Raw genomic sequence first — 17,959 nt, 5'->3', positions numbered from 1 at the left:
CAGTAATCTGAATATTAATTTAAACACCAAGTACTAATAATGATTGGAAAAATTTTGCTGGTATTCTAATTCTTGAATTAAGCAAATTGACAGCATTGATGTTTTCCTCTACTTATCTAAAAATCATTACTGCTAAGTCATAAGAACTTCTAAATAGAACACTGCTAAAATTTTTTGAATCCCTTCAGGAGGTCTGAAATTATTACTATAATATTTGAGACCCTTTTATATCCCTTTCTTGACTGTAAACAAACTTAACTTCTGTGGTTGCCCCTGTGTTCTCTTCCCACCTTCCATATAATGAAAATTTTCATCACATGATATCCTATAACACCCATTCAAAAGTTTATAGACCTCTATCATATCACCCCTCTTTCACCTGTTAACTATAATCCGCATACTTGCAATCTGTCCTCGTAATCTAAATCCCATAATCCAGATATAATCTTTGTAACTCTTCTTTGCACCCTTTCCACAGCTTCTTTATCCCCTTGAAACCCAGGAGTCCAAATCTGTGCACAGTAATCCAAGTGTGGTCTTATCAAAACCTTATAAAGAGGCAAAATTACTTCCTTATCCTTACATGTCAAGGTTCGCTTCAGCATAGCAATTATCCTCTGAGTTATATTTGCAACTTTTGCTATGCGACCTTTGAACTTCAGATTCCTATCCACCATTACACCAAGATTCCTTGCCTCCTCAGATTCTTGTGACATAACCCTGCTAATATACTATGGCACAAGAAATCTCATCACATCAAAGTGTATAACATTAAACTGATAGCCATATTTGTTTGCTCGAATTTCCAGCATATTCAAATCATTTTGTAAGTGCTGAATATCAGTAGCATCCCTGATTGCCTATCTTTGTATCATTGGCAAACAATTGCACATCTCCTGTTAGACCCTCCCTAATGTCATTAATGTATAGATTAAATAACAATGACCAAGGGCTGAACCCTGAGGTACACCACTGGTCACCTTAAATCTGGTAGACTCACACCCATTGTATACCACTTTTTGATATTTGTCAACCATCCACTGATCCAAGTCAAGAGTTTATATTCCAATCCTATATTCTCCAGTTTATGCAACAGCCTTTTGTATGGTATCCTATCAGATACCTTAGAAAAGTGTCCAACATTATCATATGTATCCATTCCCCTTATCCAACTCGGTTGTAACATTGTTATAAAATATGAGCAAATTGCTAAAATATGACCTTCCTTTAGTAAACTCGTGCTACTCCTTGCAGAATATAGCTTGGTTGTCTACCCATTTCTGTATGCAAATTCATACCAACTTCTCTAAAATCTTCACGACCACACCACAGATACTGATAGGTCGATAGTTACACAGATTTTTCACCACCCTTGTGCAATGAAACTGTCATACGTTCCTTCCGTTCCTGTGGTATTACCTGAACTGGGACTTAAGTTATACAAACATGCCAATTCAGCTGAACATTCCTTTAACAAACGTGCTGATATTCCATCTGTCCCTATACACAAATTGTTATCCAGGTTATGCAACAACTCTTCAACCTCATTTTCACAAATCTCTAACTCTTCATCCAATGTAGGAGTAGTAGTGTGCACCATGTTACATACACCTAGTTGATATGTCTTAACAAAGTGAACATTCATTAATTGAACCATCTCATTAGCTTCTGAGACTAGAGTACCAACTGCATTCAGTAAAATTATTTTTCCACATTCATTCTTTCTTTTGCTTGTGACATAATGATAAAATTCTTTTGAATTACCTTTAGCTTGTATAGCCAATTTCTTTTCATACTCTGATTTAACTTTCCACATAATACTCATTATTTTTCTGGGCTGAGCTTTATCTATTTCATAACTCCTCTCACTCTTATTCTCACAATATTCCACATCATCTTCTTGTGGATCTCTTGCTTAATAAGGTTGCACTTCCATTTCACTCCCAACCTATTTATTCTTCAAACACTAGAAATACATTCAGATGGTGGTGGTGGTTTTCCCTTTTCAGTCATTTTCGACCCTATGTGACTTTGTAGGCATTGTCCACAAAGTGTTCCTGTTGAGGTTTTTACAGGGTAGTTCACCATTGCTTTTCCCAACCTGCCCCCCCCCCTCCAATTTTATCCAGACTGGCATATGGCTAGGACGTGTTCATGACTTTAATCCATGTGTGGGTTCACAGGGCTGGTTTGCCTGTTCTGGGAGATGATAAACCCGAGTTTCTTGGTGAAAAAAATCCCCCTACCACCTTATGAGACCAGTTAACTCACCTTTATTGAAAAGAGAAGAGATAAAGGTCCTCACGTCACTGACAGGAATCGAACCCAGGGATTCATCTATACTGACTGAGCTATGGAGACTCATACATTCAGATACCACCTCATTTAAGCACTTTTTCAAAGATTCCCATGCATTTTTCCCATTTGGTAAATGATATACCATGGGACCAAATATAGCATTCTTCTAAGATTATCACAATTTCCAGCTTTGTAGTTCAACATTTACCTGTTCTGATGGAAACATCAGTACAATTAGATACTTCCTAAGAAAGCACAGAATGATCACTGTCATCAACTGGTGTAAAATATCCAGATTGTTAACAGAAACCCCTTCTGATCTGTGAACAAATAATATGGTTCATAATATGAATCGTATTAAATATGAACACTTTTCAAAGAAAGTTGCAAAGCTCTTTTACAATTTCTGATTTTTCTGATTCAGATTTGGCCCATCAGCCAAATCTGAATCAGAACGATTGTCTCTGTCTCTCTCTCTCTTTCCCCCCAAAAGTTTGAGAGATTCTCATTTTATGAGGGTGGTCTGAAAAGTTCTCAGCCTTGACCATAGATGGCAACACTATCGGCAAGATTTTTTTTTCTAAGTTGGTACATCTATCATAAGCATCCATGTGAAATTGCAAGTCATTCTATCAAGTAGTTTTTTTATACAGCTGTCTGAAGCAAAAGTGTTGTCTGTATCCCTTGAAATGGATAAAATTGAGTATTGTGGTTATAAAATTCATTGTAAAAGAAGGTTTAATGCAAAAGAAATTCATTCGAAGTTCATAAAAGTTTATGGGCACTCTTCTCCTTCGTTTTCAACAATTAAGAAATGGGCTACCGAGTTTAAGCTTGTCCGTACCAGAGTTGAAGATGATCCACGTGAAAGACATCCAAAAAAAAGTGTATATTTTGCATGAAGAATTGCATATGAAAACGCTTTGCGCAAAATGGGTGCCGTTCTTGCTCACAGCAGATCAACAATGCACTCACATGAAAATCTCTGAACATTGCTTGGAGTGTTTTAACATGAATAAAACTGATTTTGTGCATCGATTTATTACTATGGATGAGATGTGGATTCACCATTACACACCAGAATCCAAACAGCTGTCAAAGCAGTGGACAGAAGCCGGTTGTTCAACACCAAAGAAGACAAAGTTAGTTCCATCAGCAGGAAAGGTCATGGCATCAGTGTTTTGGGATATTTTGTTTATTAATTATCTTGAAAAGTGTAAAACTATTAATCAGGGAATATTATTCTGATCTTTTAACCAGACTAGACGAAAAAATTCGTGAGAAAAGACTCGGTTTGCAGAAGAAAAAAATCATCTTTCAATAGCACATTGCACCTGCCCACAAAGGTGTTTTGGCAAATTAAGGGATCTGCACTATGAATTGTTCGAACATCCACCCTATTCCCCAGATTTGGCTCCCTCTGACTTCTGTCTCTTCCCAAAACTAAAACTCTTAATCGCTGGTCAGCGTTTTTCTTCAAATCAAGAGGTAATTGCAGCTGTAGAGGGATATTTTGCAGATCTTTCTGAGAACCACTACAGGGACTGGATAATGGTGCTGGAGCATCGCTGGAATAAATGTATTAGTCTTAAGGGAAATTATGTTGAAAAATAAAAATTATTTGGAAATTATAAATTCATTTTTTCATTGTTGGGCTGAGAACTTCAGACCACCCTTGTATGTAACCGTCAAATAGTTTTAATAATAATATTATTTATTAATATATTAATTTCTAGCACACAGCAACAGTTTTTAATTTGTAAACCCATTATTGTATATACTTGTATTCCTGTTTCTTTGATTTGCTTGTTTCTATGCACTGATGTGCCGTTGTTTTCAGTACAAAATATCTGTACTTTCATTTCATTAAAGTTAAATACTGTAGTTTTCATGTAATTTGTTGTTTATAATCGTGCCACAGGAACCTTTAAAGATTAGTTCTTCATACTTGAATTTATCTTTTCTAACAGTCATGTCCAAATAATCCTAAATGATGCATACTTTAACGTGTTGGTGCCTTGTTTCGTGTATTACTGTTTTAATGATTTATGTATGTTTTGTATTAATATTTAATCCTTTCTTTACCTACCCCCTGAAGATATTACTGGTCCTTAGTTTGTGTAACTAGTTGGTATATAATCTACTTGCATATAATATATTAAACCCAGTTTTCTTATCACTGAATTTGTCTCATTTTTAACATCTTTCAAATTTATGTTTGTAAATGAACACTTTCAATATTGCTCTGTTTTTTTATCATGAGTGTACACATAGGCTATTGATAGTATATAGAATTATTCTTTAAATCATAATATGCAAATTATTCAAATTGCTTTTCTTGAATTTATAATTAGTGTCTCCAGAGCAGTTGAAGAAAAATCTTGGCCAAATGAGGAAATCAATTCAGCAACTAGAAACAGATTTAAAGAATTTTCGTCCACAGAGTGAGAATGATCGGTTTGGAGAACTTATGACTGTATCCTTTTGTTTGAATAATTAGATTTGTTGTTATATATATATTAAAACAACATATTTTGAAATTCGTTTAAAATTCCGTTTCCAAAAACAGTATATATTTGTATGGAATCTTTGGAGTTTATTGCTGAATCAATCACAGTTGATTATTATTCATGTAGTACCTGAATTTTTTATCCATTTTGTCAAACGAATAACATTATCATCACCTCCAGGGAGTCCAAAGACTCATCAAGGGAGAGTGTGCCAACAGCATGGAATGATTGATGTAAAGAAGTTCATGTTGAATTTTCTCTCTCTCTCTCTCTTTCATGACAGTTTAAATGGTATCAAAAATATATTTAAACCTTGCAGAGTATTTTATTTTTATTTATAACAATGCTATGGCTGAGTTGGATAAAGAGAATTATTATTATTATTATTACGGGCGACTCCAGGGAGTCCTTAGACTCATCGAGGGAGGCTCTAAACATCATGTCCACACAACTATTCGACATTCTCACAGTATCTATCATACCTTGCCTTGAACTCATTCATTGTCATAGCAACCGCAACAGACTCTGGCAGCTTATTCCACTCATTTACCACTCTAAAAGTAAAGAACCCAGCTCTAACTCAGTAAAGAACATCCTTGCTAAACACACTCTTGCCCAGCTTCCATAGATGTCCCTTAGTTCTCCCACCACCAGTCCTGATCTCAAAGATATCCTCTGAATTAATCCTATAGAAACCCTTTAGCAATTTGAATGACTCAATCATATCTCCCCTTTTCTGCCTATCAACTAATTTCTGCAACCCACAAATCTTCAACCTGTTCTCATAAGATTCATTCCATAGACCTGCTATCATCTTGGTCACGTGCCTCTGGATCCTCTCCACCTCCTACCCTCAAGAAGAAACTTAGGTGACCAAATCTGGGCACAGTAGTCGAGATGAGGTCTTATCAAGGCTCAGTACAGTACAATAACTTGCTTGTCTCTGCTCGTTAAAGTGTTTTTCAGTAACCAAGTGATTTGATGAGCTGATTTTGCCACTTTTGCAACGTGTCCCCTAAACTTTAACTCCCTATCCACCAACACTCCCAAATCCCTGGCCTCATCAATCTCCTGGAGTACAGTTCCACCAATGTGATATGCTGTTGCTAATCTTTTCACCCCAAAATGCGAAACCTTACATTTTTTCACATTAAATTGACATCCATTCTCCTTAACCCAGTCCTCCAAACTATCCAAATCATCCTGCAAAATTTTGACATCCTGAGCATTCACTATTGCTGTACCTAACTTTGCATCATCCGCAAACAGATGCACAGTTCCTCTCAGATCCTTTCCTATATCGTGAATGAACAAATTAAACAGTAGTGGTCCAAGAACAGAACCCTGCGGCACACCACTAGTCATAAGCCGTCTTTTGGACTCTACTCCTGAATAAGCCACTCTCTGATATCTCTCCATCAACCACCCTCCTATCCATCTCATCAATCCTGTATCTATTCTCATATGCAGCAGTTTACTGATTAGAATTCCATGTGGTATCCTGTCAAATGCCTTAGCCAGGTCTAGCAGTATCACTGTAAACCCATTACCCTTATCCTGTTCAGCCGTCACTGTGTTAAAACTTGAGCAAGTTACTGAGGCATGACCTACCCTTCACAAAGCCATGCTGTCCCCCGTACAGTATCTCATTTTCATCAATTCATTCCTGTATTTTTCCCTTGACAACAACTCCTGATATGCTGATCAGTCGGTAATTTACAACAGTAGTCTTGGATCCTCCTTTATGCAGTGGAACTATTTTCCCCTCTTTCCACACCTTCGGGACTAAACCAGACCCGAGACTCAGATTAAACAACATGGTTAAGGGCACTGATAATTCTTTAGCCACTTCACGTAAGACCCGTGTCGGTATACCATCCAATCCCACAGATGTATTCACATTAAGGTTCTGTAATAGACTATTCACCTGCACTTCATTCATCACAATTCCCGTATAAACTAATGGTTCCTTCATTTTTTCAATGTCACCACCTGGATGATATACTCTTGCAAAGTGCTCACTCAGTAATTCCACTATATTGACTGATTCAATGACCTCCTTATCATCGTCATTCCTTAAAATCATTCTGCCGTGTACAGTTTTTTTTTTTTTTTGCTTGCAGCATATTGAAAGAACTGTTTGGGATTCTCTTTTGCTTGCATAGCTAGTTTCCTTTCATAATCTGCTTTTGCTTTTTTTATCACACTCGTTACCCTTCTGGTCTGCATGACCTGCAGACATACCGTTCGTATGCCTGCAGGTCACCTTTCTCTTTAAGTTCCCTCCACAGTTGTTTCTTTTTTTTGCAGCTCAAGCTTAATGGTGTTATTCATCCATTTAACCCCCACTTGTTTTACTATTCGGACCCTAGGTATACAATCAGCCATAACCTCCTGTAAATGTTCCTTGACCACTTCCCATGCTCTATCGACATCCAGCCCTTGCAGTTTTACATGCCGTGGTACTGATCCAAGCAATCTCCTATCTTGTCATACTTGCCAGCACAGTAATTCCACATGTACCCTGTCTTAATCGAAAATTCCACACCTTTAGCCACCTCCCAGGACAAGGCCTTATGATCACTCTCACCAATAGGTGACAACATGGTCATATTCATTACAGTCAAATTCTCAGATGCTATTACCAAGTCAAGCACTCTCAAACCCCTAGTATTTTCAATTACATGCTCTCTCAGATAATTATCCCTTAATAATTGAATAAAATCCATTTCCTTCCTCACATGTGTCTTCTCCTCCTTCCAATCAATGTTACCGTAGTTGAAATCCCCCATAATAATTACCCTCCTTCCACTCATTTCATCAATTCGTTTATGCGTACTAACTCCACCATCTATTCCATCACCTGGTCTATAGCAGCACCCAACTACATATTTTGTTCTATCAGTCTCAATCTCACACCAAATAGCCTCAAATGAGCTCTTTTCACTATCCTGCAATCTTCAATTCTCCTTGGCTGCAGTTCATCAGCTATCATCAATAACACTCCTCCCCCCATTTTATTCTCTCTGTCCCTCCTAAACACACTATAACCTACACATTCTATCCCACTAACTATATCATCTTCCGTCAGCCACGTTTCAGTAATGCCAATAACCTGTGGCCAGGAAGAGCCAATCAAGGCCAAAAATTCTTCCTTCTTCCTTCTTGTTCCTAATACTCCTGGCATTAGTATACATGAAATGCCGAGGTCCCTTTGTCCCACCCCTATCTTGATGCATTATTCTAACTATCCCATTCTGATTTCTTGTCCTTAGTATTGGCTCGGGTACGTTATGTATATTCTTACACTCAACTGTCTCACTGATGTTCGCATATCCACTTCCCCCCTCCCCTCCTTGGTAGTTCTAGTTTTCCTGGTTCTTCACATCCATTTTCACTTCATTCAGCAACACTTTTTCCAGTCTCCACACACCAAATCCATTCAAATGCAGGCCATCCATCTTGTATAAATCCTTTCACCCATCAAACTCATTTCACACGTCCACGAATTCCACACCACACTATCTGCATAACCTGCGCATAAAGTCATTTGCGATTATGACCCTCCTTCTAAACTCCTCTCTGTCTTACCACAGCAACAGACTCACCATCCTAACTCTGTCACTCTTTTCTTTCGCTACCTTTAACAATGCTTTAATGTCCTCTCTCATAAAAAATTTATCTCCTTTCAATTCTTTCACCCTCTGTTTTTGCGCTCTAATACTCTCACTTACATCCTTAAATTTTGCACCCGGTAAGTACGATTTAGTTAAACTCCCATCTATCACTCCTCTTAATAACGAGTCCCCATACAACACTCTTTCCTTCATTTCAGAAACTCTCCCACTCTTACGCTTATTTTTCCTTTCAAACACTTGTTTATTTCCGTTAGCCGAGGCACTCTGGAAAGAGTTTTGCAGGTGCTCCAACTATCACTGCATGCAACCTAGCGATCTCACTCACTCCCTACAAATAATTCCTCATTTTTTTCATAATTTAAACCATTTTCTCTCTCTGTATAGTTGCTTTCACTCTGTCTTTGATCACCACTCTCATTGCCATCTTGTACAACATCACAATTCCCTATCAAGCCACGATTTTCACTCACATTCTGGCTTTCTTCAACCATAACTATCTCACGACCTGACACATACTTCAATTCCTCATTTTGCTTGCACTTTCTGCACATTCTCCCACCACTATCACTTTCCATCCAAACTCCAGTCTCCTTCGGGAATGCATACATCCCACACACATCACATTGGACAAACTCCCTCACATTACAGTTTTTGAACAAAGTCATTATATTTTTGGACACCATTATCTTAAGTCGCATTGGCGGCATGTGCTATTCTATGAAAGATATTGTTAAAATACTAAGTTAAATAAAACGGAATACACACCAAAATCACACAGACACAACAAGCTACCAAAAATAAACAATACTATGTAAATTTAAACCAATATTCAAATTTTCACTCAAAATTATAATTAGCTTTCGGGAGCTCTCTGAAAACACTACACACCATGTAGCCCTCTAGCGGCGATATAGAATGGATATACTATGATAACGTTGGATTTTGCTAAGGCATTTGATAGGATACCACACAAAAGGCTATTGTATAAACTGGAGAATATGGGATAGGAATATAAACTCTTGACTTGGATGGATCAGTGGATGTTCAGAGACAGATATCAAAAAGTGGTATATGGTGGGTGTGAATCTGCCAGATTTAAGGTGACCAGCAGTGTACCTCAAGGTTTAGTTCTTGGACCATTGTTGTTCAATCTGTATTAATGACATTAGGAAGGGTCTAACAGGAAATGTGCAATTGTTTGCCAATATGCAAAGATAGGCAATGCAATTAGAGATGCTACTGATATCCAGCACTTACAAAATGATTTGAATAGGCTGAAAATTTGGGCAAACGAAAATGGCTATCAGTTTAATGTTAGTAAGGGTAAAGTTATGCACTTTTGCATGATAAAATTTCCAGCGGTATGTTATATTAGCAGTGTTATTCTACAAGAAACTGAGGAGACAAGGGATCTTGGTGTAATGATGGATGGGAATGTGAAGTTCAAAGGTCGTATAGCAAAAGTTGCAAATACAACTCGGAGGATAATTGCGATATTGAAGTGAACCCTGACATGTAAAGATAAGGAAGTCATTTTGCCTCTTTATAAGTCAAAATGACTTCCTTATCCTTATGGAAAGGGCAAGATGGCTTTATATTTCTTTGTATTTGGAAGTGGAAAGAGAATAAACATATAACTAGTACTGATCTTATACTTCAGTGTATTCCATTTCTGAAATAATATCCAAATTGATAAAATGAGGCTGTATTCTTTCTTTCATTTGGTGGAAGGGGGGGGGGGGTTCTTTGTAATCTCTTCATTGTCATAATATCTTCACATTCTTGTCTAGTAGTATTTACAACTTAATGCAGTTTCTCAATATTTTGTATGGTGACTGATTTGGGTAAAATGTTTAGCTATACAATGAACAAAACTAATTGCAGAGTTCAGTGTACTGCATTCATTTTTTACTGTTGGCATCATCAAAGACCAACAATAACTAGAAATTTTATAATGAATATAAGTAAAGTCATCCCACTGGCGGAATGAAATTCCTATCCTTTCAAACAATGAATCCTCCTGCATATCACATGAGCTAATTGTTTCAGAGGAATTTCATGTAGTTTTAATCCAAAAAACTGCAATATCTTTTTTCTTTTATATCCTTTAATGTTACATGGTGATCAGCGTTCGTTTTGATAATTCTGGAGACTACTAATGTGTTAAGAATTCATTGAAAATTTTTGATTATGGATCTGTTTGTCCTTAATTTCTTGTTGAGTGTGCTTTGAGAGTAGATAGATCAGTTTGGTTGATTCTTTTATGATTCTTTAGTTAACCTAATAAGGCATGGTTAAGTTGTTCTTATCATGTCCTCTCTAATTGCATGTGACTTTGTGATTCTCCAAGAAATCATCTTGTTTGACCTATGTGCAATTTGTCACATGTATATCAGATTAATTCCCAGAAATTCTTTAAATGGACATTGATCCTTAGGAAAGTGCAACCGAGTAGAATTTCAGTGCTGTCTTATTGGTGGCTTGTATATAGCATTAATGAAGTACTTTGTATTCTAGTCAGTAAATGTCTAATAATTACATACTTATACAAGATAAAATGTGTTTATTTATTTACAAACATAATATTTTCTGGCAACTGTTATTTTGTATCTTCAGAATGCAGTTAACCAAAATTGCACAGTTAACTTGAAAAAAGGTGCTCATGTAGCCATGTGGTAATATTGCTGTGAGATAATGCTAAACTGCCAGAAGAAAAACCAGTGTTGGTTTGATTCTAATCACTAACTAGAAGAACTTTTTGTAGGCCTCTCCCCCCCCCCCCCCAGTTTGCTGAGTTTATCAATATTTAGCACACAAGCAAGTAAAATTTTCCTACAGTAAACTCTATTGTAGAGCTTATGCTATTGGAGATAATGCTATAGTAGTTAGGATTTAGGAATATAAGGTGGTGGTTGTCTTCCATACTCTTGCATGCAAAATCTTTATCCTGTTCATAGCTATAAACTCAACTACTGGTGATAACTTGAAGATGAATATCAGCAGTCTACTAATTTCTAAAACTTAAGTCTAGAAAGTTCCATAAGCTCCTTTTTGGGAATTAAAGACATTAGATGATTTATGTATTATTTATTTATACTTTGGAAAAAAAATAATGGAATGAAAACCATGCATTACAAGATTCTAGCAACAGTTTGGTTTGCCTGAACCAAAATTCAGAGGATGACAATGCAGGACAAATACATCCTAGAAAATATAAATAAAAAATGATTGCTTCCTACAGTTTGGATAACTTAAGGCAGTCATTCTAGTTGAGTGAGATTAGGCTGGTGATGCAAAGTTTCATAATACTCATGTCTTTCTGATTCAAAGGAACTTCTGTGTAGGACTTCTTCAGTTTTATACTCCACGAAGCTTGATTTCTCAGGTTGAACTAAATGTAGACCATATACACAGATCTTTGGATTTCTGCATATCTGCCATTTTGACCATGATAAGAAAAGTTACTAGTGCAAGAAATTTAATAAACTCCTGAGTGCAGTAAGGAAGGATGCATGTCTTGATTATGCTGTGATCAAGAAAGGTTGTGTTATCCCACTTTATTCCATGATCAGTTGATAAAGTTTATTCAGCTAGACATGACTTACCCTTCTTAAAGAGCCAAATGTAACTGATATGCATGGAAAAAAAAATGTGAATATTAAAGATCAAAGCCAAATGTTTGTAGAAATTATGAAAGTTTTGTAAATCTGACCAGTGGGCTTACGAGAATATAATCCTTGGCATCGAAGTTTCCTTTGCTTTCATTACTTAAATGAACACGATTGCTGTCTAAACGTCCACATGTTTGCCTTACATTTGATAAAGGTTTCACTGGCTTGACACCTGTTTCGAACTAGTTGGTTCTCTTCAGAGACCATGCAGAAACTTTAAGAGAGCAAAAACTCTCATTCAATACTAAAGAAATCAAATGTTAGGTAAATGTGTTTTTTGCAAGCAAACTCTTGGTTGGCTCTTTCTTTAGTAAAAGTAATTACTAAAGAAAGAGCCATATGACTTCATTTCAGTGATGTAAATATATATATATATATATATATATATATATATATATATATATATATATATATATATATAAAAAAGTGGATATTAAAGATTCAACATTATTTCAAAGCTGAATGTTTGTAGAAACTATGAAAGTTTTGTAAATTTGACCATAGAGCTTATATGAATACAATCCTTAGCATCAGAGTTGTCTTAGTTTGTACTGCTTAAAAGAACAGTTTGGTAACTCTGAAAATGATTAAATTATATTTGCTGAATAAGCAAAGAAATTGACTGTTGATGACTTTCTCTATTATTTTTGAGGAAGCTGAGATTGAGAGCAGTGGATCAGTAGTTTGACAGCTGAAGTATGCTGATATACTCCTCTTTTCTGATGTTTGCTGACCTTGCAGGTCTGTAGCAATTGATGCTGCAGGAACGTGGAATTTGACAAATAATCAAGGGTGTTCAACAGTGGAGGCTGTCTCTTAAATTGGAAAAGGGGGAAAATAGTAGATACTTTTCTAACAAGAAAAAATGATGTGTGGGAAGTTAAATTTCTGAAGTATGTGCATTATTTTTGAAATGCCTTTGACATAACACATGAAAAGATGCCAGGCATTTTCAGCTTGGGATATTTTGATCATATAATTGCAAAGAACTCATAGTATAGCAAAAAGAGTTAAAACCATTGAGATAAGTTTGACTTTATATGCTTGTGCTCTGGACAGAGGAGAACATCACAAAAAAAGAAATGATGTTTGTAGAGTGGGCCAAAATCTTAGCTGTACCTAACTTCTGACTAATTGAATGATGAGAATCCCTGTGGATATACAAGGGTATCTGGAAAATTCTCATAAACACCTAGAACAAAAATTTACTTTGTCTTCTTTGTCTAAGAAATATAACCATTTCTCAAAAATGCTTGGTGCAACATTTCATTTTACACACATTCTGCTGAATAACATCTAAGCCACTACTGTGACAAACTTCCACAAGGTATACTCTTGTTTAGTTTCATTACCCATTCTCTTTACTTATAAGAATAAATTATATTTATATATTATATATATAAATCCCACATATAAAGTTGTGAAACCTATAGTACACTGATTCTCGTAGACAGGCTTATACGTTGGTTATGCATTATTAAAACACTTAAGGAATAGAACAACGTAGTTAAGGATATAAATTAAACTTTAATAAATATTTTCCGATATTTCGGCAACATCACGTTGCCATTTTCTAAAGGAACTTACAAAAAAGTTACGTGCACTTAGGCACTACAACACAGAAACTGGGAATGAAGAGATGAAGCTATTGTTCTCCTAACAGTCCTGATGGTGCCCTCTAGCAGGCTAAGTAGCGCTGTCACATGGACACAACTTTGCCATTGCTCCCAATAAAATACCTAGTGAGGATATTATGATCCAGATTGAGCGCTGAATCCGCCACCTTCCACATCAAGTCGCCAACAGTGTAAGACTGGATGTAGCCTGTGTCCTTTCCAAAGCAAGACCACCAAAAACCAACATATCAAACAAGGAATATAAAGCTCTACAGGAAATGAAGAATAATAAAGAATTAGTTATCACCAAAGCAGATAAGGGAAATGCAACTGTAGTACTTAAGCACTTGTAGTACTTACACAGGTAAGTCGAATGCTCTTCTATTAGATCAGGCCACTTACCTCCCTATCAATTACAATCCCACCAACTCTCAAATTAGAAAACTTCACAGGCTCCTTAAGAGAGTCACTTCTTGGCCTGTAGAAGTTACCAACAGATTAAAGCCGTTTAACTCTATACTCCCCCCCCCCCGTATTTACGGACTCCCAAAAATACACAAAGAAAATGTGCCATTACGTCCTATAGTGGATGGCATTGATTCCCCCACATACAAATTAGTTAAACATTTGGCCAAAGAGCTCACACACTATACTGGCAACACACCATCACACATAAAAAAACTCAGCCCATTTCAAAGCCAGCATAGAAAACCTTACACTCCAACATACTGACATAATGGTCAGCTTTGATGTGTCCTCTTTATTTACAAATGTCCCACTCAAGGAAACTTTAGAGCTAATCCAAGCTAAATTTTCTCCCGATATCTCAGCCTTATTTCAGTTCACAATGAACTCAGGCTATTTCGTTTGGCAGGGAAAATTCTACAACCAAACAGAGGGGACAGCCATGGGTTCACCACTCTCTCCACCCTTGGCCAATTTCTTTATGGAGACCTTTGAAGAAAAAGCCTTAGCCTCTGCCCCACAAAAACCAACCATATGGCTTCTCTCGTTGATGATGTGTTCGCTATTTGGCCACATGGCTCTGAAACACTTCTCTCCTTCTTAACACACTTAAACAACCAACACCCCAGAATCAAATTCACTCTGGAAAAAGAGGAAAACAACAGCCTCCCTTTCCTAGACACACTAGTCACCCGCCAGCCTAATGGATCCTTGGTTTTCTCAGTTTACAGAAAACCCACCCATACAGGCAGATACATTCACCAACAATCCCCCCCCCCCTCACAACAATATGGAGTAGTGAAAACACTATACAACAGGGCTAAACTAATCTGTTCAAATGACTTGGCCCTAAACACTGAACTAAATCACATCCTCAACACTTTCTCAGCCAATGGCTACCCCCCCCAAAAAAATCCAAAAAATATTAGAACCTACAAACCACAGATCCCTCCCCCCCCCCCCCCCACAACAAGGATTACTCTAAAACCATCACCATTCCCTACATCCGAGGCACCTCGGAAAAGATTACCAAAATCTTAAAAAAACATGACCTGACCTCCTGTTACAAACCTTACAGAAAATTGGCATCCCTTATCCACTCCACTAAAGACCAACCACTTCCCCTAGACCTACCCGGTGTTTACCAGGTCCCTTGCAGTTGTAAACTGTCTTACTTTGGCCAAACAGGCAGGACAGCGAATATCAGAATTTCGGAACACAAGGACTACATCCGTTTTCACAAATACAGTCATTCTGGGCTTGCGGACCATGCTCTGGAGACACGCCACAGAATACGGTGGAAGAAAGCTACAGTGATACACCATAGCAAATACAAATTTGAAAGACTCTTTATGGAATCAGCCTCAGCCCTAAGAAATTCTCCAAACCTCAACAAATTTGGTTGTATGCGACTGCCCCAAATTTGGGAGGCCTACATCTGCAGACCTTCAGCCCAACGGCCAAGAACACCTACTTAGCCCGCTAGAGGGCACCATCAGGACTGTTAGGAGAACAATAGCTTCATCTCTTCCTTCCCAGTTTCTATGTTGTAGTGCCTATGTGTACGTAACTTTTTTGTAAGTTCCTTTAGAAAATGGCAATGTGACGTTGCCAAAATATCGGAAAATATTTATTAAAGTTTAATTTAATTTATATCCTATTTATATTTATAGTACACTGGTACTATTGTTGGCAAGGATTAAGAAAGAAGGAAAAGAGAAGCAGATTCAGTCTGTTCGAAAAAGGATGTTAAGCTGCTGCTGTTTGCGTTTTAATAGGAGTGAAAAGCATAGGAATGATGGATGTCAGTTTTGTGGAGTTTAGCATAATATTGAAGTATAAGGCTGAGGTAGACCATCTATGAGACAGTAAAGTGAGTTGGTATGAAAGATATCACTGATCAGCCAAACTCCCATCTTCTGTACAGCATCAAGAATTTTTAGGATGGTCCTAGTGTCAAAAGATGATAGCAGCATTCTAACATTGGGTAGATGTGTAGTTAATAACTAAGTGGGTTCTTAAAATCTTGAATGAAAAAGGATGTGATGTATTTGTGCTGGGAAAGACTACAGGTAAATGTCAGTCCAAGAAGAGAGAAATTATCTTTCTCATGAACTCTATATTATTAAGGATAAGGAAAAGTAAATTAAGATAATTTTTCTGTGAAAAAAAAAGCAGGACTGTGCTTTGATAGCTCTGAAGGTGATTAAATTATACTTCCTGAATAAGCAAAGAAATTGATTGTTGATGACTTTCTGTATTATTTTAGAGAAGGCTGAGATTGAGGGCAGTGGGTCAGTAGTTTGACAGCTGACTTATCTTCCATTTCCAGGAACTTTAGATATATTCCAGCTGAGTATAAAATAGCATAAAGATGATATTGGACAAGTGTTAGTTCTGGAGTACTACTTTCAAATACAAGTGAGGAGATAACATCAGGACAAGACTTTTTGGTATCTCGGTTATTTAAGATTCTGCTGATGTCTTTCCGGCAGAAGACTGCAAGAGCATGTGTGATAGCAGAAAGTGCATTAGTCTTGGTTACTTATACAAGATTTGGAGAAGAGAATGAAATAGTAAGTCACAGCTTTGTGTTTAGGTGTTGTTGCAACAGTGCCATCTAGGCAAGAAAGAAGAGAAGCACAGATGAGATTAGAAGTTAAACTCTAAGTCTTATGCTCTTATGTCCTTTGTGGTAGACCAGAAGAAATGATTGCCATTGGTATGGGAATCAAGTTTTCTGCGCTTCACCCTTTCAATGCCAGGTTGGAATTTCTTGATATTTATTATGCATTTGTTGCATGCTTTGGTATAGATTGAGAATTAGGCTGAAGTTACTTGCAGTATGCTTAATTTTTTTTAACCAGATATCATGGAATGTTATGGTTTTTTTATCCCCATTGTCGGTATCGATTTCTTGAAGACATTTTATGTTTTTTTTTTTACCCAATTTGATCTCTCTTTTCTTTTCTTTTCTTTTTTCTTTCTTTTTTTTTTGGAAAGAAAAGCACAGGAATTTAAGTATTCCTTAATGGATGTTATTTTTCTCATTATGAGATGAGGTTTATCCCCCCCCCCCAACAATCAAATAGTGAAAATATCTTCAACTAATCTATACCAAAAATGGAAATGATAGAGTTGTTGAGTAACAACTTATTTCTGCTGTGGTGCTCTAGATTGTTGCTTAGGTTTCTAATTTTTATAACTATTTAAAGTGATTTTTATCTAAGTTTATGTCGAAAATGACAGTACAGCAATAGATCTAAAGAAACCAAAAAAATTCAAGACCAACTATAAGTACTCTGTGCTTTTCAACAAAAAAATTTTCTGTGCTTTAATATCAGCCAAAGCAAGTGCCAATGCACTGTGTACAGATATACCTACTGCATGAAGCAAAGATGGTGGCAACAAAGTCGAGCACCAAGAGTCTTGCTAATTCTGAGGCTAGTGTCTTGCTATTCAGAGATGCTATAGCTGCAAGCTAGAGATTCCGGACAAGAAAAAGCGTCTTCAGTGTGATTTTTGGTACCAGCCAATCTTTGTCATGTTTCACATAATTGCACAAAGATTGGTGAATCGGTGATAAAACTATTGACCAACCTCAGCCAGCCATGCTTTTGTGTCCTCTGCCTGCCTTAAACAGTTTCTAAATCTCAGAAAGTGCATAGACAACCTAGAGCAGCACCTGCTTGATGCTACTTTTTAGCATAAAATCACCATATTAAATAAAAAAAAAACTCAAAGCAATTAACTTAATTTCA

The 17,959-nt window shown here is 36.8% G+C and overlaps 1 protein-coding gene across 3 annotated transcripts in view; it reads left to right on the top strand.

Annotated features, from left to right (window-relative positions):
* Positions 1-17,959, top strand: part of LOC150106717 (protein diaphanous-like) — a 303,611-nt gene that overhangs the window by 240,556 nt on the left and 45,096 nt on the right. For all 3 annotated transcript variants that reach the window (XM_090393305.1, XM_090393307.1, XM_090393306.1), the window contains one exon: positions 4,653-4,774. In XM_090393305.1, the coding sequence (XP_090249431.1) occupies positions 4,653-4,774 (122 nt within the window). The remainder of the gene's footprint in view (positions 1-4,652; positions 4,775-17,959) is intronic.

The sequence above is a fragment of the Typopeltis vanoorti genome, chromosome 5 (genome assembly GCF_054136105.1).
Source record: "Typopeltis vanoorti isolate ZY-2024b chromosome 5, IOZ_Tvanoo_1.0, whole genome shotgun sequence".
In the NCBI taxonomy this organism is placed as follows: Eukaryota; Metazoa; Arthropoda; class Arachnida; order Uropygi; family Thelyphonidae; genus Typopeltis; species Typopeltis vanoorti.
This window is presented reverse-complemented; position numbering and strand designations above follow the sequence as displayed.